Source organism: Nicotiana tomentosiformis, chromosome 3, assembly GCF_000390325.3.
Source record: "Nicotiana tomentosiformis chromosome 3, ASM39032v3, whole genome shotgun sequence".
Taxonomy (NCBI): Eukaryota; Viridiplantae; Streptophyta; class Magnoliopsida; order Solanales; family Solanaceae; genus Nicotiana; species Nicotiana tomentosiformis.
Window position 1 is genome coordinate 62253534 of NC_090814.1, and position 24748 is coordinate 62278281.

The 24748-nt window shown below is 38.8% G+C and overlaps 1 protein-coding gene across 4 annotated transcripts in view; it reads left to right on the top strand.

The window, feature by feature from the left end:
* The window catches only part of LOC104095514 (anaphase-promoting complex subunit 1), a 54071-nt gene that overhangs the window by 11196 nt on the left and 18127 nt on the right, over positions 1-24748 (top strand). For all 4 annotated transcript variants that reach the window (XM_070197021.1, XM_070197020.1, XM_070197018.1 and 1 more), the window contains 15 exons: positions 2603-2734; positions 4647-5134; positions 12428-12887; positions 13171-13509; positions 13921-14004; positions 20248-20340; positions 20452-20511; positions 20827-20925; positions 21071-21211; positions 22191-22271; positions 23141-23212; positions 23752-23823; positions 24325-24418; positions 24489-24571; positions 24690-24746. In XM_070197021.1, coding sequence (XP_070053122.1) covers positions 2603-2734; positions 4647-5134; positions 12428-12887; positions 13171-13509; positions 13921-14004; positions 20248-20340; positions 20452-20511; positions 20827-20925; positions 21071-21211; positions 22191-22271; positions 23141-23212; positions 23752-23823; positions 24325-24418; positions 24489-24571; positions 24690-24746 — 2355 coding nt within the window. The remainder of the gene's footprint in view (positions 1-2602; positions 2735-4646; positions 5135-12427; positions 12888-13170; positions 13510-13920; positions 14005-20247; positions 20341-20451; positions 20512-20826; positions 20926-21070; positions 21212-22190; positions 22272-23140; positions 23213-23751; positions 23824-24324; positions 24419-24488; positions 24572-24689; positions 24747-24748) is intronic.

Sequence of the window (24748 nt, forward strand, 5' to 3'; positions counted from 1 at the left end):
TTGATTTTGGATGAAAAGATATTTTCTGTTTTGTTCATTGAGTAAGGGATTAGTATAAAGGAGTGGTTATAAGCGTGAGAACAATGAAAAAATAGAGGAAGTTTTCTGTAACCGCGGGCTTACACTAAGGATCTGCCTTCAACACTTTTTCTTTTCTCCAGAATTATAGATGAGCTAACCAATAATAGACGTATGCTATTTGCAAATGTTATTGTGTTAATTGGCGAAACTCATAAAGGAGTCAACCAAAAGTTAGAAATTAGAATTATGGGAAAATACTCATGTAAGAGTTTTAGAATAAGTAGAAGTAAGAAAGTACATATGCGCGACAAATTTAGTCAGTATAAGAATAATGAAGATGAAGCTGTATTAGTCGGGATCGTAGTATCTAAACGTAGACAATTCATATATCTAGGCTCAAAGTTTTTGATGAATGACACGATAGATTAGACGAACTCGTGAAGTCTATATATTGTCTTTCAGATATTCAAAAGGCTATCTTTTAGGAAAACGACGTGATAGATGAAAGAAATCACATAATAAAAATAAGATGGCTGGATTCCAAGTCCAAGTCTTGAGTGATAATACTGGAGAATCCTTCTTGGCAAGGGAAACAACCTTCACCAAGGTTCCGAAGGAAAGATAGATCTGAACTAACACAATAACTATAATCATCCATAGTGCAAGAAGAATGGTATGCGATTTGAAGAAGCTTAACAGTGTAGGGACCCTTTTCTTTTTTTAGGGTGGTTGGGGGGGGGGGTTCTTACTTTGTCTTGGTTAAGTACTAGTTTAGTGCTGGACTATTTATTATCAATGAAATTCTTATTTACATTTAAAAACAAAATTGATGGGCCGAGTTACCCTGTATATATACCATCGGAGGATGCAAGTACCCAGTGGATTAGTTGAGGTACATACATGGTGGTTCGAACACCACTGTTATAAAATGGGATGATATAGATTTAAAATTATATGGAGGTATGCAGCTGCAGCTAAAAACAGAACACAATTGAAGCAAAAGATCCGTATTGACGATCCCAACGGGCTGATATTAAGGCTTCGTTATTGTTACACTTACATTAGGTTCGTTCTTTGTCAAAAGTCGTATTATAACTCTTATATCCGTGTATCAATATGTATGAGATTCTAAGTTGCTCGGACACGGGTGTGGGTATCCGACACATGTGCGGATCTAGAAGTTGGATCTTTCGAGATGTAAATACTAAAATTCGGGGATACAGCTCCTAGTACAGATACGTGTTGGGGGGACCCGACTAAGATAATTAAAAAAATAAAAAAATAAAAAATCTCTAAATTATAAGAAATTTTGTAGAATACTTACATATAGCTTGTAAAGTGTGGATTTCTTTTTTATTCTCAAGTTGTAGATAAGTAGAGGATTGATTTCCTAGATAAGGTATGCTATTTTCTATAAATTTACCCTAATGTTGGTTCTGATTTCGGGAATCAAAGTATCTCGCCTTGAAGTTTTCCATTCGTCGTGGTCAAAGTACCAAAAATTGTTTGACCACATCCTGTACGGATCCCATACCCACACTCATACTAGTGTCGTGTCGACACGGGTGCGGCATCTAAATTGCCGTGTCGGAGCAACTTAGATGAGATTTAGAGAATTTCTAGATTTAGAGAACCCCTAATTTGTGTTAACATGCAAATATTTGGTATTGGAATGAAATAGACCTGAATAAAGTGACATGGATATAGATGATTATTCATATAGCTGGTGCCAAGCTAAATTACTGAGGCTTAGATAATTGATTGATTGATATTTGAGTCCTTTATTGGAACTCATCCATTAGATTCTTCTTTTGAAGAGCTTAGAGTAAATGCATTCTCTTTTGAAGTTTGCTTGGGTAAGGTCAGGTCATTGTGGAGCAGGTTTAAAGTGGGAGGAGAGCAAGTCTTCTTTTTTATTCTCCTCCTTTCTTTTTTCCCGTTTCTGTCCCCTTTCTATTCCTGCCAAAATTTACAATCTGGGACATGTAAACCTGGTAGTTGTTTAGTTATCCTGATATTTTCAAGCTTGACATAGATGGTGTCATGGTTTATTTTCCAGTGAAACACATTTTGGCTTCTTGAGGAAATTTCACTTTTGCCTTGGCACATTGTTTAGATGGGTGTAGGACATGAGAATGATATTGCAAGATTTTCAATATTGTACAGATCCTATGTGAACATGTCCTTTTGAGGTTCTGATGTACTTTTATGTCTAAAGAACTCAGGGGTCGTTTGGTTGGTGGGATAAGGGATAACAAACCCAGGTATTTTATCCCGCGTTTGGTTATGGGTATTTTTTGTACTAAAATGGTGGGATTATATGGGTTAGCTAATCCCATGGGATATCCTTATCTATCCCATCCTGGTAACCAAATGACCCCCCAGTGTAGGAAAAAAACCTATGATCGTCCACATTGTGATAAAAAGTATTTAGAAATTTTTAATTCACTTTTGTATACCACTTAATTCATCACGAAATTATTTGTGGAAGGATGTCATCACCTTCGAACGTCACTTTCGCTTAGTATCTGATGTTTTGATTTCTTCATGAAATATGATGTTTTACCTTTTAAAATTGCAGTCCGGGAAGCAATGCCTTTGTAGATTCAAGTTGTCTTCCCTTGGCAAAGATCAGATTTTGCATGATCCTAAAATTGTTGGGTTAGCCGATGCTGTTGAGGAGCGTATCAATGTAATTGTGAACAGTGGACGGGTATGGTTGCTGACTGTATTTGGCTTTTGTTACTTGAGGCTGAAGTAGTTTGTAAGTTCCTCATTGTGACTTTTGCATCCCATATTGTGACTGTTACTAATGATGGGACTGACATCAGATAACGAGATTGTGAGTCTATATCTGTTTTTACCTTCATTGAGCTTTAGATGGCTAGGATGAGTCGCACTAAGTTTCTATACCACATAAAATTTTAATGAAATTGTTTGTGCAATAGGTAAGTACTGAGGACCTTCATTCTATAGAAACAGAGGAGTTGAATGGTATATTTTCTTCTCTGATGGCTAAAATCATTGTTCAAGTAGCTTTTGAAATGTGTAATTTGAAGAAGATGGTCTTTCGTCGCTTCTGCAATCATCTAGGTGACAATTGATACATGTATTTTTATTTGCTACAAACTGTCATGTTGAAGTAGCACTATTAGGGATTACACTGTCTGAATGGAGTAGGAGAAAATTAAGAGATGCAGTTCTCAAGTTATCCTACCTTTATTTCTTTTGTTTCTTTTCTGCAATCATAGGCTTTAAAATGCAGGAAAAAATGCTATGCCTGGGCTTAAGTCTAGATTCCTAGAAGGAGATCATGCTTTCTGCTTATGTAGCTATTTGAAGCTGGAAATACATTCGTGCTCCCACTTGTTTGCATTATGTCATCCATCTTATTTTTCCCTTTGAAATGATTTTTGGCAATCTAGAACATCTATTTCGCTCTAAAGGAGCATCCATATTAAAATTGTGATAGTGCATTTTTCCACTGCAAATTTAGGGAAAATTCAGTTTTAAGGCATAGGATAGCCAGAAGACGTTACAACCTCACCAACCACTTCGGCCTAACCATCCCACTTCTTGTTCAAATAGACAAATACTAATAATTAAGGTGAAGCTGATTCAGGAACGATAAATCTCTTTATGACTAACAGGTCCATTAAATCGAAAAACTAATAAAGAAGATGCCTCTCTATAAAGCATTGATTTGAAGAGGGAAAAAGTCCCACAGAGAGACGATATGTGGGCGTTCCCAAATTGGGAACTATTCAGGTAAAGCCAATATAATTCACGCCTGTTGGCGTTTCAACCTACCTTCTCCTTTCAGGGCCTGTGGTGGCACCAAGTTGTCCATAATGTAAAAGTTTCTTCTTTTGTCCGGCATTTGTGAATATCTTCAACTCACTGTTATAGGTTCTACTTGTGCTGCAAAGTCTCGTTTTGATTTTAGCTATATCGTTGATACTTCCTGTTTCCCAAGTCTCATGTAGTTTTACTAACTCGATAATTATGACATTTTATTGGCTGAATAAGTTAGATACTTGGCAAATAGATTTAGATTATTAGTAGTTTCTCTCTTTCTCCACATTGTGGTTGGGGCTTATATAGTTTGGAAGTTTTCAAATTTACTAACATTTTCTGCTGAAAAACTTATTCTTATGAGAAGTTATTTGGAGAAATAGGAGACTTCCATATTCCAGCACCAATAAACACCAGTATTTCTGGAAGAGAAGATAGACTGTGAAGGGAGGGGCTGCAAACACTGCTGTTAGTGCTCCATAGCTCTTAAATCCCTCATGGATAAAAATGTGAGAGTAAGACAACAGGACCAAGAGATTAGAACCTGTTATCACCAACTTAAAATCTCACATCAGAAGACAATGTTGAGAAAAGAGATGGATCCAAAATGGAGTAGTAATTGTGCTAGGTTTTACCCCTGGTGGATTGATGTTTCTGATGGGAAGGAGCCAAAGAGAGGGGGGGCTGCTGGATGGAGGGATCGAGACAGTCTTCTTTAAGTTATCATCCCCGATCTGTTAATTTTGATAACCATATATAGTCTGATATAGGTCAGTTGAGTTTCTAACCAGGATGGAATTATGATTCCCCGCTTTATTTTGACATTTCAGATTTACCGATGTACTTGGCGACGCAATCCATCATCGTCCTTGGCAAATGATTGCATCACTGCAATGGCTGAGGGGATGCGCTCTACTTTGTATAATCACTTTCTTGTTCTTCTTTGGCGCAATGGTGATCAAGCATATCTGAGTAGGACGGATCTGACTGCTGATTCTGAGTGGGAGTCCTTTCAAAGTGTAATATCACAAATATGCAAAGAGTCTAGTCATAATTCTGAAAAGCTTTCAGATTCTGTTTCATGCTCTTCATGGGAGTTCCTTATTAACAGCAGATATCATAAGCAATACAGCAAAAGCTATCCTATATCTGGATTTTCAGAAACTTCAATTGATCAGCAGGGATCGTATTCACCTGGATCAGTCGTGGATACGTCACATAATGCTGAAAGTTCGTTGTATGCAGAATTGCTGGCAGAGACCCAAGATACACTGCATACTGTATATGAAAGTTTGAAACTAGACAACCTCCGTAAACGGTAACATTCCTGTTTACATTTATTGTTTCATCAGCTCATTTGTCATGTTAAACCATCTTTTATGTTCATTCTTTCATTTGCGCTGTTAACACTAGTTCTTTATGCTTCTCAACAAGTACTATTGCTAAGGAACATTATGCTTTTCTCCGTATAGACAACAATCAGAGGGGAAAAAGGAGTCAGTTCCTGACATATTTTACGCATTTCAAGTACAAGGAAACCTAATCTGGAATTTAAGTTTTCATAGTTCAGCCTACTACATATCCTCCTATGTTTATCAAAAATAATGTTGGTCTATCTGTGTTACCTGAAAGAAAAGAAGCAGGGGGAAAGATATGACTTGGAGTCAGTTCCAGATCCTTCCACATTTGACCTTTGCAGAAAGTCTCCTAAATCTGATCTTTCAGATCTGCTGTTGATTCAGCTTTGATGCCCATTGTCTCTCCAAACTATTGTATTTATACACAGTGAGCTGTGATGCCCTTTTTCAATGTATATGCTGTAGATTGTCTGTTTGTCCCAAAAGAAATAAAACCAACACCCTCTTAGATATCTTTTGATCGTTTTAACTGAATTTGGAGCCCTTCTTCAGGATACATAAGAAGGCAATATAGTAAAGTCTTGGAGCTTTTATAGTATCAGTCTATCATACTGGTGCAACAACAACAACAACATACCCAGTGTAATCTGGGGAGGGTAGTGTGTACGCAGACCTTACCCCTACCTGGGGAGGTAGAGAGGCTGTTTCCGGTAGACCCTCGGCTCAAGAAAAGGTGAAAAGAGAGAAAGGAAGAAGACGAAGAAGAAAGAGGAAGAAGAAAGAAAGAATAGGGGGACAAAGGACGATAATAAAAAGGGAAAAAAGACAACTAAAGTAACAACAATCACGACAAAATAACAACAACAACAAAATAACAAGTAAAAGAAAAAGTAGCATCAAATATTAACAAACTGGAAAATATGATACACGGAGTAAACAAAACAATAAGCAAATACTAGAGGTCAAAGAATACCCAAAAAAACCAAGAGAGCTACTAATACTACTAAAAAAGAACGGGGAACTCTCGACTACCTACTGGCCTATTACCCTAATTTTCGACCTCCACACCCTCTTCCTCTGCACGTGCCCGAACCATTTCAGCCTCAACTCCCGCATCTTGTCCTCCACTGGAGCCACTCCCACTTTGTCCCGAATAACTTCGTTCCTAATCTTTAACTCTCCTGGTATGCCCACACATCCATCTCAACATCCTCATTTCTGCTACTTTCATCCTCTGAACATGGGAGTTTTTGACTGGCCAACACTCAGCCCCATACAACATAGTAGATCTAACCACCACTCTGTAGAACTTACCCTTAAGTCTTGGTGGCACCTTTGTTGTTAATTTTAATCAACAAACCAAAAAACAAGTGAATGGTTGTGATTAATGAAAGAGCAGAATATTAAAGGAATGAAGAACAGAGAAGAAATTTGAAAAGAGAGAGCATAAGACTAATACAGAACAAGGATTATTTTTCATTGTAATCTAAGTTACAATTTATAAGAAAAACTTAACTAGTAACATCATGGTCCTGAATATCAGCACATGATCTACTTTAAAAAAACTAACAAGATACTGGGAAAAGTAATAACTGCAAAATTAAAACTAAGTAACTGCAGTCAAAGTAACTGCAACTATTCACAGCTAAACTGCAGTCCTAAAACATAGCAACTAACACTCCTCCTTGCTTTAGGATCTGCAGACACCAAGTTTCGATCTCAAAGACTCGAACTTGTGAACCGACAATGGTTTGGTAAAAGCATCAGCTAATTGATCATCTGATTTGCAATAAATGAGAGTCACCTCCCCATTCTTCTCCCCATTCTTCTGGACTTCTCTCAAAAAAACAACTTGATATTAAAGTGTTTCGTCTTTCCATGGAAAACAGGATTATGAGAGATAGCTATTGCAGCATGATTGTCAACAAATATCTCAGTTTCTTCTTTCTGCTCAAGATGAAGATCTTCCAATATTTTCCTCAACCACAATGCTTGATTCACCGCAGCTGCTGCTGCCACAAATTCTGCTTCCGCTGTCGATTGAGCTATTGTATCCTGCTTTTTGGAACTCCATGAAAAGACACCTGAACCAATAGTGAAACAGTATCCAGAAGTGCTCTTCATGTCGTCAACTGAACCACCCCAATCACTGTCGGAAAAACCAGTTAGTTTGAGTTGTTCACAACTTTTAAACTTGATTCCAAAATCAGTCGTTCCTTTGACATATCTGATCACCCTTTTTGCCGCCTTTAAATGCACTTTACTTGCACAATGCATGAAGCGAGATAGAATACTTACAACATTGAGGATGTCAGGCCTTGTTGCTGTTAGATACATCAGACACTCAACCAAACTTCTGAAATATGACTCATCCACTTTCTGTGTTCCATCTTCTTTGCTCAATTTTTCTTTTTGATTCATCGGAGTGCTCATCTCTTTGCAGTCTTCCATGCAAAACTTTTTTAGTATCTCTTTTGCATATTTTTTCTGACAAATGAACACTTCACCCCGATCTTGTTTAATCTCCATGCCTAGGAGGTAAGACATAAGCCCAAGATCTGTCATTTCAAACACTTTCATCATTTCTTGTTTGAAATCTTCAATTTGATATGCGCTACTTCCTGTAACCAGAAGATCGTCAACATAAAGTGAAATAATTAGAGTATCATTTCCACTATATTTGACATACAAAGTGGACTCAGATAAGCTTTTTTCAAAGCCTAAACTGAGTAAATGGTCATCAATTCTACTGTACCAAGCTCTTGGAGCTTGTTTCAATCCATAGAGTGCCTTTTTAAGAAGATTGACTTTATCTTCTTCTCCTTCTTTCACATAGCCTTCTGGTTGCTCTACATAGATCTCCTCCTGCAGAAAACCATTCAGGAATGCTGATTTGACATCTAACTGGTACACTTTCCATTTCTTTTGTGCTGCAACAGCGAGTAAAAACTTAATAGTGTCAAGTCTCGCTACTGGTGCAAAGGTATCTGAGTAGTCCACACCGAATATTTGAGCATATCCTTTGACCACGAGCCTAGCTTTATGCTTGTTGATTGAGCCATCAGCATTAAGCTTAGTTCTGTACACCCATTTGACTCCAATCACCTTTTTGTTTTGAGGTCGATCAACTAACTCCCATGTTTTGTTCTTTTCAATCATGAGCAACTCCTCTTTCATTGCAGCACTCCAATCTTCATTCTTCTGAGCTTCTTCATAATGAGCAGGTTCACAAATTGCAATGTTACTTCTCTGATAAACATCAGAAAGTAATCGTGTGCCTCGAACAGGAATGTGATCCACCAAATCATTTTGCCCATCTCTTGTGATACTTTGATCTAATGTATCTGAAGCAGGCAACTTGAACTTTGAAGTCAGATCCTTCTTATCTGCATCGTCCCAGTTCCACCCTTCATCTTCCTTAAAGTGCACATCTCTACTTACAATAATCTTTCCCGTTTGTGGCTGGAACACTTTATAAGCTTTTGCAACAGAACTATAGCCAATAAAGATGCCTGGAAGTGCTCTTTTATCTTATTTATCCCTCTTGATTTGTGGAACGTGAGTGAAGCACATACATCCAAATATTCTAAGAAAATCATGCCATGCTTCGAAAGGTGTTTGATTCTTCAATGCTCTTGTGGGAAGCCTGTTTTGTAAAAAAACAGCCGTATGAGCTGCTTCTGCCCAGAACTGCTTGGGTAGATTCTTCTCATGTAACATGCATCTTGTCATCTCTAGGATATATCTGTTTCTTCTTTCACTAACTCCATTTTGTTGCGGAGTATAAGGAGCAGTAAGCTGGTGTTCAATGCCAGATTCCTCACAAAACAAATTAAATTCTTTTGAGGTGTATTCTTTTCCATTATCTGACCTTAGAACTTGAATTTTGCAGCCACTTTGGTTTTCCACCATTTTCTGGAACTTCCAAAACACTCTAGCTACTTCTGATTTGAATTTCAAGAAATAAATCCAGCACATTCTTATAAAATCATCAATGAAAGCAATATAATATCGACTACCTGCTAATGACGGAGTTCTTTGAGGACCAGATACATCTGTATGGATCAATTGCAGCTTGTGAGTGGCTCTCCAGGTTGACTTAGGAAAGGATTTCCTATTTTGCTTTCCAAACTGACATGCTCTGCAGTTTGGAATGGGATCATCGAACTCTGGAAGATCATTTGTCATCCTTTTAGATTTCATTCGCAACAGCTCCTCATGATGATAGTGCCCGGGCCTCTTATGCCAAACTTCTGTGACACTTTCTTTGACTTGAAAAGCAGTTTGCTCCTCCTCCAATGGATTTAGTGAGAAACTCTTGCCCACCATTTTGACCTTGAATATCTCATGGCCTGATGGATCTTCTATCACACATGCTTTGTTTACGAAGTGAAGTCCGTATCCTTTCTCCATTAATTGACCAACACTTAGCAGATTTGATCAATATCTGGGACATAGAGAATATCTGTGATAAACTTAGTTCCTGAACAACTTGCAATGGCTATGGTGCCCTTGCCTTTAGCAGGAATATACTCACCATTTCCAATTCTAACTTTCTTCGTCTCAGTGCTCCTTAACTCTTTTGAATAGCGCCTTATCATACGTCATGTGGTTAGTGCAACAACTATCGATTAACCAACTTTCACTTGAATCGCGACTTGTGAAACAAGTTGCAACAAAGAGTTGATCATCTTCTTCTTGTTCAACAACTTGAGCTTCTACTTCATGTTGCTGAATTTTGCTTTTGCAAATTACAACTTCGTGACCCTGCTGATTGCACTTGCTGCATTTTGCATTAGGTCTCCTCCAACATTTGAAAGGAGGGTGACCTTTTTTACCACAATGTTGACAAGGCGGAAAGTTTGTCTTCTTGCTTCCAGTCTTGATTTTGTTGCTGTTTCCAACATTCTCATTGTTTGCTCCTTGGATCTTTTTGTTCTGCTTCTTCTGGTTTCTTCTACTGTCTTGATGCTTCACTGGTAAGGCTCCTTTAACAGCTCCTTCTTGTCTCATAACACGTCGTTGCTCTTGTGCTTGAAAAGCACTCAAGAGCTCTGCTAGTGTGCTTTTGGACAAGTCCTTAGTATTTTCTAAGGTTGTAATGGTAGCCTCAAATCTTTTAGGCACCGTTACAAGGATTTTCTCAACGATCCTTGAATCGTTTAAAGTGGAACCCAACAATCTGACACGATTTGCTATGTTAAGAAGTCTGTCAGAATATTCCTTTATGGTTTCACTGTCTTTCATCCTTTGCAACTCAAATTCACGCACCAAATTCAGCATTTGCATTCCTCGAACTTTTTCATCTCCTTCATATTCAGTCTTGAGATAATCCCATACCACTTTTGCTGACTTCAGAGACATGATACGAGTAAAGATGGTGGATGAAACTGCAGCAAACAAGCATGCCTTTGCCTTTGACTTTCTGGTTTTCCTCTCCTTGTAATTTTTGATCTGAGCCATCGTGGGATTGTTTGGCAAGGGAGCAATTTCGTAATCATCTTCAACAACCTCCCAAAGATCCAATGCTTCCAAATAGGTCTGCATTCTAACTGCCCAGATCTGATAACTTTCTCCATCAAAGGTTGGTGGTGCGATTGAAGAAAAACTTGTTTCTCCGTCCATGGCGTCCACGGAATCTGCTTGCACTCACACAGGCCCCTCAAGAAAAAACAGCTCTGATACCAATTGTTGTTAATTTTAATCAACAAACCAGAAAACAAGTGAATGTTTGTGATTAATGAAAGAGCAGAATATTAAAGGAATGAAGAACAGAGAAGAAATCTGAAAAGAGAGAGCATAAGACTAATACAGAACAAGGATTACTTTTCATTGTAATCTAAGTTACAATTTATAAGATAAACTTAACTACTAACTTCATGGTCCTGAATATCAGCACATGATCTACTTTTAAAAAACTAACAAGATACTGGGAAAAGTAATAAATGCAGAATAAAACTAAGTAACTACAGTCAAAGTAACTGCAACTATTCACAGCTAAACTGCAGTCCTAAAACATAGCAACTAACAACCTTTTTATCACACAAAACACCGGATGCGAGCCTCCATTTCATTCACCCCGCACCGATACGGTGGGAGACCTCATCATCAATCTCCCCGTTACCTTGGATTATAGAGCCGAGATACTTGAAACTACCCCTCCTCGGGTTGACTTGGGTATCAGACTGGTGCCAGAATATAATTCAGTGGTGACCGATGTCACGACATTTGCGTCTTCATTCTAGTTGGATAAGTTGAAAGTTTTGAGCTATCCTGCTGATTTAACACTCGTTGTATCTCTAAGCCACTATTTTTGTAATGTTGATCTGTGAATTGGAGTGGCAATTGCACACAGTATTTTTTGATAAGTTATGGTGCACACAGTGGCTAAAGCTTTAGCTTATCTGCCTTCAGAGTTGAATAAAATCTTGTAATTAATATCTCTGAGTAGAAGTATTTTAGTTGTGAATTTTTTAATGCTTTTTCACAATTTCATCATATTTCTGGTGATGCAGATTGATCAGATTCTATATGAAGTGATCTGCATTGCTCTTGCAAATAAATAGGAAAAAAGGAAAAAGAGAAGATGGTTTCACATTACATAGGTTGTTTGAGATCTCTGTGGAGTCCTTTGTTTTTACTTCTAACGACTTATCTGCTATCCAATAATCATATGTTGTAAAAGTAAAATTGTAAGATTCTCTAGAAATGAGCTCTGTTTGCTGTAACATAATCTATGGCTGAAGTTTAAGATAACCTTCCATGATGCATTGATCCCCACCAATATTGCGTACAGATAGCTAATGTTATGTCAGAGGATCCAAAAGGAGAAACACGAAAAAAGAAAGAAAAAAAAAAACAAGTTGTGCATGAATTTTCTTTTGGTCTCGTTGGCTTGCAACTCTAAGCTTGGAATTTTGGTTCGGAACTCATGTTGCTTGTCAGTTGGAAACTTTATTGAATATGAGATGAGTGGCTTTATATGCCACCTTCCTTTGCCCGGGGAGGAAGGTGGAATGTCTGCTGATTAATTGAGTTTCTAGTGGGTAAAATATATCCTGCCAATGGATCAACACTGTGAGTTGGACTTGATGTTAACAGTTCAAAATATATTTGTAGATTAAGAGCAATTTTTTCCTGTATTAACTCAATGACTTCTGCAGTTTTTTCTGATGTGTTAGTAAAATCTCTTTCGCTTATTGCACTTCCATAATCTCATGTGGTATCCACTTAATATACTAAACTTAATGCAGAGATTTGGGTCTTCTGGTGGTTCTATTATGTGATATTGCTGCTTTCCTGCACGAAGATTGCTACTTGGATCATTATATACGCGACTTTCCTTGCCTCTCAAAAGGCCGTGAAGTATCTCTCACCTCATCCTCCAAGAAAATTCCTCCTAGTTTATTCAAATGGCTTGAGTCCTGCTTGAAGCATGGGTGTAGTTCTGCTAGTATCAGTCATCTCCCATCTTTGATCTTCAAAGACGGAAGTTCTGTTGTCAACTGGGGACGGAAAATTGTATCTTTCTATAGCTTGTTATGTGGCGCTGAGCTTTTGGGTAAAAGGTTATCTTCTGGGGTTTCTTGTGCTGTTGCATCTGGATCATTTAATACTCCAGAGGAACTAACTATCTTGGCAATGGTTGGAGAAAGAGTAGGTCTGCAGCAGTTAGACTTGTTGCCTGCTGGAGTTTCCCTTCCTCTTCGAGATGTAAGTGAAGAGCTCAAAGAAATCTACATCTGAGGTTTCCAATCCAAAATAAGGAAGTGTAAAATTTGGTTATTCTTGATCTATTCGCTTGAACATACAAATAGGCCAACCGGAGATGTTGCATAATGAGATCTTTTACCCTAAATGGATGTACAATCTTCTCCTTTTAATTGCACCAGTTCACATTACAAAATTTTACTCAGATGTTTCCATGCACTCAAGATTTTCTTTTTTGGTTGACTTGCTTTTTATTAACAAAAGGGGTGATTTTGTTCTTATGCAGGCATTGGATAAATGTCGTGAATCTCCTCCAATGGATTGGCCTGCTGCTGCTTATGTTCTTCTTGGCCGGGAGGATTTGGCTTTCTCACGCTTAGCATATTCAAGAAAATCCGTGGAGCTTGAGCCCCACATTAATGTTATTATGACATGTATGTCCACTCCTTACATGTTGAACCTGCATCCGGTGACAATTCCTTCCTCAATATCTGACACAATAGAGTCAGATGATAACAAGCTAGAGGATGTAGATTCTGTTGAGGGATCTGTGGCTGATGGTATGGAGCATATTTTCAACTCTGGCATCCAGTTGCGTTATGGTCGTGATCTGCGGTTGAATGAGGTCGGTTTATTAATATTGTGCATTACTGAAATAGATGTTTGCAGGCAATGTTTTCCACTAAAATACAACCTTGCCATACTTATAGGAGCTATCCATGAATTAACTCATGAGAGAGTGATACTTACCCTCAACTGGGTGGCCATAACAATAACTCTTCTCTAAAAAGTCAATCCACATTCATTTCTTTATGGAAACTCATAAATACTGACTGTCATGCCATTTTTATTTGTGATGTGAAAACCACAGTGTATACTTGGTGATGTCAATAGACCATTAAATTAGTTTCTCTGGCATACCTGATCTATTCATTTGCTAATTTCATCACGAAGTTCCATGCACGGTCGAGTGCTGTACTTATGTAATTTGTTTATTCTTCTTTACTATCATTAAAAAGTGATTTTGCTTTCATAGGTTAGACGTCTTCTATGCTCTGCTAGGCCTGTCGTTATTCAAACACCTGTTAATCCAACTGCATCAGATCAGGACCTTCAACAGGTATACTGTTTCAATAATTTGGTAATGTTCTTTTTAATTGGAACTTCATGACCCCTGTAACTAGCACTGACTATTTTTTGGACTTTGTAAGCTCTCTGATCATAGCATAGCTTTTTTTGTATTAATAGAGCTAATAGTCATCTCTCTTTGTAACCTTTTGTTTCCTTATGCATCTTCTTGATGCCTTTTTTAATGAAAACACCTTACTTTATCAATTCTTTTTTGGTAATGTGCTACATGTACTATAAATAAGGCTACCTGTTTTCCCAGTGCTACTAATAGTGTAATGACAACAGTTGTTTTTTTCCTAAGTGAATTACCCCCCCCCCCCCCCCCACACACACACACACACACACACACACACACACACACAAAAAAAAAAAAAAACTACCACATCTTTGTCAGTTTCCTATCTAAACTATCCGGTGTCCCCAAAGCCCCCTAAACTATATTTGCCTTTTTTTTACCTATAAATTGTCACCATGTGCTTCTTCTTCTCTTCTGCTATTGGTTTTTTAACTACGTTGACCTATTGACCTTGCAATTTATATGTCCATGGACCGTCCTTATGTTACTATCTACCAACAAGTTACTATTGCCTATTAAATTACCGATCTAATAACCTACATATGTTTTCTTTGTAAACACCTTGAGCCGAGGGTCTATTGGAAACATCTCTCTACCTTCACAAGATAGGGGTAAGGTCTGCGTACACACTACCCTCCCTAGATACCACTATGTGGGATTGCACTGGGTATGTTGCTTGTTTTCTTTGTGTTAATTTACAGCATGTATATAGTGTAGTATTGTCCCACATTGGTAGAGGAGTAGTATGTCCTTGTATAGTATAGCTATAAATAAGGACCTCTTGTGTAGTATTATTCATTCATTCAATATATCAATAACATATTTTCTCCCGTGCCTTCTCACATGGTATCAGAGCAATTGTGAGAGACTTATCGCTGTGCATAAATTCCAGCGATTCCGGGAAAGAGAAATCAGTATTTTTTAAGGTTGTTTTCTATCTGCTTCATTTCTGTCAGTGTTGTGCAAAATCCAACACTACCACAAGAGTCGTCACTGTCCGGCGACCAAACCCCAGTGAACAACTCCGGCAGAAGCAGCCTCACGCGCCTCCACGCGCCACCAGAAGCTCACGCGCGTGAGCTCACGCGCCGGCGCGTACGACCACTTCCGGCCATTTTTTGAAAATCTTCCTTCAGAACAGTTGGGTCGCCTGGTAATTCCGATCCTACCCCTACTGTTTTCATTTCATTCCGACAACTTTGAGTTTTTTCCGGTAGCTACAGTACTATTCCGGCAGCTACAGTAGATTACGGCAGCTACAGTATTTCAGTATTCCGTTTCTGTGTTTAGTACACTGTTTCAATGGATTACAGTTGATTCTTTCTCCTATTTGGTAATAATTTGCAACAATGTCTTTGGGATTTGATGCTTTTGGGTCTAGAAACATGAGTTCTGGAAACTCTAGTGCTATTATTACCTCGGAACCTTTAATGGGAGGTTCAAACTACTTAGCTTGGGCTTCATCTGTCGAGTTATGGTGTAGAGGTCAAGGTGTTCAAGATCATCTAATCAAACAGTCTAGCAATGGAGATGAAAAGGCAATAGCACTTTGGGCAAAAATCGATGCTCAGTTATGTAGCATCTTGTGGCGATCTATTGATTCCAAGTTGATGCCCTTGTTTCGTCCATTCCAGACATGTTATTTGGTTTGGGCAAAGGCACGCACCTTATACACTAATGACATATCTCGCTTCTATGATGTGATATCACGGATGACAAACTTAAAGAAGCAGGAATTGGATATGTCTACTTACTTGGGTCAAGTACAGGCAGTCATGGAGGAATTTGAGAAGTTGATGCCAGTTTCGGCTAGTGTGGAAAAACAACAAGAGCAGCGACAGAAGATGTTTCTCGTTCTTACCCTCGCTGGACTTCCTAATGATCTTGATTCAGTACGCGACCAGATTTTGGCTAGTCCGTCTGTCCCGACAGTTGATGAATTATTCTCTCGATTACTCCGCCTTGCTGCAGCACCAAGTCCACCAGTGAGCTCATCACAGATACTTGATTCCTCTGTTCTTGCATCCCAGACAATGGATGTTCGGGCATCTCAAACTATGGAGCATAGACGAGGAGGAGGTCGTTTTGGAAGATCTAGACCCAAGTGTTCTTATTGTCACAAACTTGGACACACTCGTGAAATGTGTTATTCCTTACATGGTCGTCCACCCAAAAATGCTTACATTGCTCAGACCGAGACTCCAGGTAACCAAGGATTTTCTTTATCTAAAGAAGAATATAATGAGCTCCTTCAGTATCGAGCAAGTAAGCAGACATCTCCACAAGTAGCCTCAGTTGCTCAGACTGATACTTCTGGTAATTCTTTTGCTTGTGTTTCCCAGTCTAGCACTCTTGGCCCATGGGTCATGGACTCCGGCGCTTCTGATCACATCTCTGGTAATATATCACTTTTGTCAAATATTGTATATTCACAGTCTCTTCCCACTGTTACTTTAGCCAATGGATGTCAAACTAAGGCAAAAGGAGTTGGACAAGCTAATCCCTTGTCTTCTATCACCCTAGATTCCGTTCTTTATGTCCCTGGCTGTCCTTTTAGTCTTGCATCTGTTAGTCGTTTGACTCGTGCCCTCCATTGTGGTATATACTTTATTGACGATTCTTTTATTATGCAGGACCGCAGTACGGGACAGACAATTGGTACAGGACGTGAATCAGAAGGCCTTTACTACCTTAACTCACTCAGTCCTTCCACAACATGTCTAGTTACAGATCCTCCAGATCTAATCCACAGACGTTTAGGACATCCGAGTTTATCCAAACTTCAGAAGATGGTGCCTAGTTTATCTAGTTTGTCTACATTAGATTGTGAGTCGTGTCAACTTGGGAAACATACCCGAGCCTCCTTTTCGCGTAGTGTTGAGAGTCATGCAGAGTCTGTCTTCTCCTTAGTTCATTCTGATATATGGGGTCCTAGTAGAGTCAGTTCATCCTTGGGATTTCGTTACTTTGTCAGTTTCATTGATGATTATTCAAGATGTACTTGGCTTTTCTTAATGAAAGATCGTTCTGAGTTATTTTCTATATTCCAGAGTTTCTGTGCTGAAATCAAAAACCAATTTGGTGTTTCTATTCGCATTTTTCGCAGTGATAATGCCTTAGAATATTTATCTTCTCAATTTCAGCAATTTATGACTACTCAGGGAATTATTCATCAGACATCTTGTCCTTATACCCCTCAGCAAAATGAGGTTGCTGAGAGAAAGAATAGGCACCTTATTGAGACTGCTCGCACACTTCTAATTGAATCTCGTGTTCCGTTGCGTTTTTGGGGCGATGCAGTTCTCACAGCTTGTTATTTGATTAATCGGATGCCTTCATCTCCCATCAAGAATCAGATTCCGCATTCAGTATTGTTTCCCCAGTCACCCTTATACTCTCTTCCACCTCGTGTTTTTGGGAGCACGTGTTTTGTTCATAACTTAGCCCCTGGGAAAGATAAGTTAGCTCCCCGTGCTCTCAAGTGTGTCTTCCTTGGTTATTCTCGTGTTCAGAAGGGATATCGTTGTTATTCTCCAGATCTTCGTAGGTACCTTATGTCAGCTGACGTCACATTTTTGAGTCTAAACCTTTCTTTACCTCTGCTGACCACCATGATATATCTGAGGTCTTACCTATACCGACCTTTGAGGAGTTAACTATAGCTCCTCCTCCACTTTCGACCACAGAGTTTTCATCCATCCAACCGTTGAGGAGTCTAGTGTTGTTCCCCCTAGTTCCCCGGCCACAGGAACACCACTCTTGACTTATCATCGTCGTTTGCGTCCTCCATCAGGCCCAACTGGTTCTCGTCCTGCACCTGACCCTGCTCCTGCTGCGGACCCTGCTCCTAGTACACCGATTGCACTTCGGAAAGGTATAAGGACCACACTTAACCCTAATCCTCATTATGTCGGTTTGAGCTATCATCGTCTGTCATCTCCCCATTATGCTTTTATATCTTCTTTGTCCTCAGTTTCCATCCCTAAGTCTACAGGTGAAGCGTTGTCTCATCCAGGATGGCGCCAGGCTATGAGTGACGAGATGTCTGCTTTACATACAAGTGGTACTTGGGAGCTTGTTCCTCTTCCCTCAGGTAAATCTACTGTTGGTTGTCGTTGGGTTTATGCAGTCAAAGTTGGTCCCGATGGACAGATTGATCGACTTAAGGCCCGTCTTGTTGCCAAAGGATATACTCAGATATTTGGGCTCGATTACAGTGATACCTTCTCTCCCGTGGCTAAAGTGGCTTCAGTCCGCCTTTTTCTATCCATGGCTGCGGTTCGTCATTGGCCCCTCTATCAGCTGGACATTAAAAATGCCTTTCTTCACGGTGATCTTGAGGATGAGGTTTATATGGAGCAACCACCTGGTTTTGTTGCTCAGGGGGAGTCTCGTGGCCTTGTATGTCGCTTGCGTCGGTCACTTTATGGTCTAAAGCAGTCTCCTCGAGCCTGGTTTGGTAAGTTCAGCACGGTTATCCAGGAGTTTGGCATGATTCGTAGTGAAGCTGATCACTCTGTGTTTTATCGGCACTCTGCTTCAAGTCTCTGTATTTATCTGGTAGTCTATGTTGATGATATTGTTATTACTGGCAATGATCAGGATGGTATTACCAACCTGAAACAGCATCTCTTCCAGCACTTTCCAAACTAAGGATCTAGGCAGATTGAAGTACTTTCTGGGTATTGAGGTTGCCCAGTCTAGCTCAGGTATTGTTATTTCTCAAAGAAAATATGCTTTAGACATTCTTGAGGAGACGGGGATGATAGGTTGCAGACCTGTTGACACTCCGATGGATCCGAATTCTAAACTTATGCCAGGACAGGGGGAGCCGCTTAGCGATCCTGCAAGCTATAGGCGGCTGGTTGGAAAATTAAATTATCTCACAGTGACTAGACCCGACATTTCCTATCCTGTGAGTGTGGTAAGTCAGTTTATGAATCCTCCCTGTGATAGTCATTGGGATGCAGTTGTCCGCATTATTCGATATATAAAATCGGCTCCAGGCAAAGGGTTACTCTTTGAGGATCGAGGTCATGAGCAGATCATTGGATACTCAGATGCTGATTGGGCAGGATCACCTTCTGATAGACGTTCTACGTCTGGATATTGTGTTTTAGTAGGAGGAAATTTGGTGTCCTGGAAGAGCAAGAAACAGAATGTAGTTGCTCGGTCTAGTGCAGAAGCAGAATATCGAGCAATGGCTATGGCAACATGTGAGCTAGTCTAGACCAAACAATTGCTCAAGGAGTTGAAATTTGGTGAAATCAGTCGGATGGAACTTGTGTGCGATAATCAAGCTGCCCTTCATATTGCATCAAATCCGGTGTTCCATGAGAGAACTAAACACATTGAGATTGATTGTCACTTCGTCAGAGAAAAGATACTTTCAGGAGAGATTGCTACAAAGTTTGTGAGGTCAAATGATCAACTTGCAGATATCTTCACCAAGTCTCTCACTGGTCCTCGTATTAGTTATATATGTAACAAGCTCGGTACATATGATTTGTATGCACCGGCTTGAGGGGGAGTGTTAATTTACAGCATGTATATAGTGTAGTATTGTCCCACATTGGTAGAGGAGTAGTATGTCCTTGTATAGTATAGCTATAAATAAGGACCTCTTGTGTAGTATTATTCATTCATTCAATATATCAATAACATATTTTCTTCCGTGCCTTCTCACACTTTGTAAACAGAATATACCTATAAGGATACATAGAGTTGGTAGGTGTTGGCAAGCCAGCTAACTGACTGGCAAGCAGATGTATTGGCTCAGGTTATAACTTTTTACCCTGTGCTCAATACTCTAATAAAAGGGAAGAAATCGGAATATTGTTCCTTTTCCTCTCTTTTCCAATTTCCCTCATGCCAGAGACAGTTCCAGTCTTTGTCCACATATTTCATTAACTTTTAAAATCTACAAAAGGCTGATCGAGTGATCTGGCTTATTTCTTATATTGTGGCACTCAGACCTATCTAGTGCATTCTCTTTTTTGGATAATGGGGTTGACTCATGTCCAACATGGTATGTCGAGTCGGGTTGTACATTGTTATTGTGACATATGACCATGTGCATCACTTTATCCTTTACATCTCACATACACCTGCGAGTGTTTGTCTGTCACATAGATTCTCTTTTTTTCTTTTCTTTAGGCTCAGTTATGGCAGCTTGCTCAAAGGACTACTGCCCTTCCCTTTGGCCGTGGTGCATTTACACTTGCTACAACCTGCACTCTCTTGACGGAGGTACCATTCTTTACTTTCTTCTACAATTGGTATAGTTTAGCATAGTCTTTGATCGACAATATAACAGCTGGACCTTGTGGTGTTTTAAGGAAGTAGTTTTAACATCTGCAGGCGCTCACGGTTCCCAAGCTTGTCTTGGCTGGTCGGTTGCCAGCACAGCAAAATGCAACGGTATGTCTGGTCAAATTCCAGTGAACATCTATTTCTTTCTATGTATGTATTTCTTTAAAGTAGCTGTTCAGTCTTGAGATAATTGGGTGGAGTCAGGTTGATTCCTTTTACTTACTGAATGTAGATGGACACATAATATCGGTGAATAATTTTTATCCTTGAAGCTTGTTCTTTTGCATGATGTTTAGTAGATTCTTTAGGCATTTGTGACCAGTACCCTAACCACCTATATACCCCTCAGGTCCATGTCTACCTTGCAGCAGTTATGCATTTGTGAAGTTTTTTGTGTAAATCTTGCCTCTTGTGCTTGTTTAGGTTAATTTAGATCCAAATGTTCGGAATGTTCAAGAACTCAAATCTTGGCCGGAGTTTCACAATGCAGTTGCTGCGGGACTAAGACTTGCTCCACCTCAGGTTCAGTTTTGCTCTTGAAGTACTTTATCCATTCTGCATGCAGTTTCCTCCCACTGTTCTTCCAGTGTCTTATGTAGATAGTTTTCTAATTGCTCAGTTGATATCGTTTCCTAATGTTCTGATGCATTGTCATGTGCTTATGCAGGGAAAAATGTCAAGAACATGGATATTGTATAACAAACCTGAAGAGCCCAATGTTGTTCATGCTGGATTATTACTTGCTTTGGGATTACATGGACATCTTCGCGTCTTAACTATAACTGATATATACCAATATTACTCTCAGGTTGTTTATTTCTTTTAGGACCGATCTTGTTTTAAGGAAGTGCTTTCCTCCTTACCTAAATTACAATATTCTTTTCATATTTCAGATTCAACATAATTTACGCATCAGACTTCTATTTGTACTGCATATATCATGTAACATGATTTTCCTGCTCCTATTGGGGGAAAGAGGAAATGATGAATTTTGTGAAAGCTACTAAAGTAACTGTTTGGTACTGTCGACTTGCATTTGAGCTAGAGTGCTATGTTTCTTTTTGAAAAGGAAAAAAAGGGTGTTGAAAGCTAGAATGCTATGTGATTATGCAAAGTAGAATTTATTTGGATTACACATGAAGGTTGGGAGGATAACTACAACCTGCGTAGTTGAAGTTCTCATCTTGGTAGAATGAAGACTTTTAAGTGGCATCAATCCGTTGTCATGTTTGTTTGAAGTAACAATAGTCAGGTTTCAAAATCTTTTCGAGTATATTACAATTATAAGTTGGAAAGATTAGGTTAGCATATAGAGGTGGAGTTAAATGCATTATGAATCCAGTGTTGTCAAAGGCGCACTTAAAGTGTGCTTAAGCCCTGAAGCGAGATGCTAAACATGTTGAGTGCTTTACCTCGCTTAGCGGGTTTAGTGGGCACTTTTGTGTTGTCATCAAGGCTCTACGGTATACTTTTCTTTGCCAATGAGCATAATCCTAAAGAGGCAATACTGAACAATGATATTTCAGTTTATCGTAATTGTTTTCTATTTCTTTGTTCATATATTTATTATTCATGCTTATAATTAATAGTTTTGGACTACACATACATATTTATATTTTTTTCCCGCATTTGAGCCTTTCTTCATTAAAACACGTGCTTTATTTGCGTTTGCGCTTAAAGCCCCAATGGACCTTAGAGCTTTTTTGCGCTTTTCGCCCTTGATAACACTGGATGAATCTATTAGACACATGCTTATTTTCTGCTTCCGGTGATGTTGTCCCTTGTAGGAACACGAAAGTACAACTGTTGGATTGATGCTTGGCCTTGCAGCATCATACAGGGGAACTATGCAGCCAGCAATCTCAAAGGTAAGGAATGATTCTTCATTTTTCCCATTTCCTATTCCATTCTTGTCATATCTTTGCTCCACCTACTGTGAATATCAAATGTTGTAACAAAGAGTACTTATTTTCCTTGTGATCTCTGAATCATCTAATTATGAGCTTTCGCTTCACGACCTATGCATATTTTAATTAAGTAGAGTACTTATAAACTACACTAGTAGTGTTATTTAGGAGTCGTCAACACAGTTATGTACATATCTGATTGCTGTTTTTTTATCTTTCCTTTTGGTGGGGGGAGGAAGAAGATAAGTAGAAGGTTGTAGCTGATAAAGTCTCGTGGAAGTAACCTATGCCAATGAAGTTAACAGACATACTGCATGAAGTTTTGATTGTGTCAGCAGATCTTAAAACCCTTATTAACTATCAGCTAGCTTAGGCAATGGCCTTATTATTGCCAGTTATTGCCAGGATATTCTCATCAAGCTTCCTTACACTTCATTTGTTGTTCTCAACAACATATAACTGCCTGCTGCCAGATTGTTTTACTTTTCGAAGCTTAGGAGGATGACTCATAATAATTAGTGTCTCTTAGTTTATCTGCAGATAGGAAGTTGCTGTATTCTTGTTGCTAAACTAGCTTAGTGTAACTTTGATTCTTTTATTTCAACGCATTTTTCAGTTAGAGCACTCCAAATCTGCCCTTATCAGTTACTGAATGATATTTCCTACTTAACAATCAGTACTGGCATTCAAGCATCCCTTATTATTGAGTGCCTTATCTGCTTTATTAATTTAGTAATCTACTATCTATTTGCAGTTTATCGATTTGTCATTGGATGTGCTTTTCTCCTTTTCCTTCTAATGAATCAGGAATCTATTTGATCTCCATGCAGTCTCTCTATGTTCATATACCATCACGTCATCCATCTTCCTTTCCGGAATTGGAATTGCCAACCCTTTTGCAGGTAGCTATGTTGCAGGATTACCTCCTAATTTTGCATGCATTGTGAATCTGTGAAAATGTTGAATTCTCATTGGAGATTGGTCTTCTCTATGGATTTATCTTTTATTTGCAGTTCGTTTAGGTCATCATACTCTTGCTTCTGTTCTATTAAGCTTCAGTGTTCAGCTGAAGTGCTGTACTGATCCTTACCTCATTTTATCATTTTCGTCTAAAATAATTTCCTCTTTGTCCCCTAGTAGATTTTTATTCTATGTTAATATACTTGCTAGCAAATCAGAACTGAATATATGTTTCATGCTTCCATGATATCCTTACTCCAATATGTTTCTGTTCTTATTTCTTTTTTTCCACATATTAACTTTTAGAAGAGTTAAAGGTATGTGTTTCCTCCTACCTATTGAAAAAGTGTCTGTTTTCTCCTCCGTGCACTTGCGTTAAAGTGATTTTTTTTAATATTTATTTTGTGGTAAACAATCAGCCTTTTTAATGAAGTATCTTTGACTTGAAAAATGATTGTTCGTAACTTGTATTGCTTTTCAGGCAGCAGCTCTCCTTTCTGTTGGGCTTCTATATGAGGGATCGGCACATCCCCAAACAATGCAAATTCTTCTGGTACTTTCTTCTCTAAATCTTGGAGGTCTATACACTCCTGGAGTTTTCTTGGATCATCTGTTGGTCAAGTGTTGAACAGTCACTGTGTATTATTAGGTAGTTGGTCTCGCCTCAAGATAAGTGTTCACCTTATTCGAATATATGGAAACTTGAGTTCTTATTTCTGGTGCATGACCGAGTTTTGCTTTTGCTGTTTCTCAATCTTAGTTAGGAGCAGAGGGCTACTAAAAGCTAACTGGAGTAGTAGGACAATTCATCTTGTGTGGCATTCATTTAAAATAATTTGTTCCTCTGGAAGTTATTTTAGGGAATTGCAGAATTATTTGTTTCTACAGTTCTGGCATTAAAGTGAAAAGGAGTAGGTGATTATAGATAGTTCATAATGATCTTGCTTGCGTACAAGAAGAGATGGCTTCTTATTTGACCAAAATGGTAATATAGTGTTAATCCAAGTTTTATGCATGTTTTTCATGAATTTAACCACTGGTAACTGGTTTGCAGGGTGAAATAGGTCGTAGAAGTGGAGGAGATAATGTACTTGAAAGGGAGGGTTATGCAGTTGCAGCAGGGTTTTCACTGGGATTGGTCGCGTTGGGTATGATTGAATGATCACATGCATCATTATGGCTAATGTCTGTCTCTAAGTGTTTTTGGTTTAAGTGAAGGTCGTGGAGAAGATGCTCTTGGTTTCGTGGATGCTTTGGTTGATCGGTTGTTCCAGTACATTGGCTGCAAGGAGCCTCAAAATGTATATGCTTGCAGAATTTGTCTCCTGTTTTATGCAATATAATTCGAAAATTTTGATTTGTGACTAAAGTGATGTTCTCATTTTTTTGAATATAATTCTTCAAACTGATCTTCTTCAGGAGAGGTTCCATCTTTTCGCACCATCTATTGATGAACATAATCGGAGTGCAGGACAGGT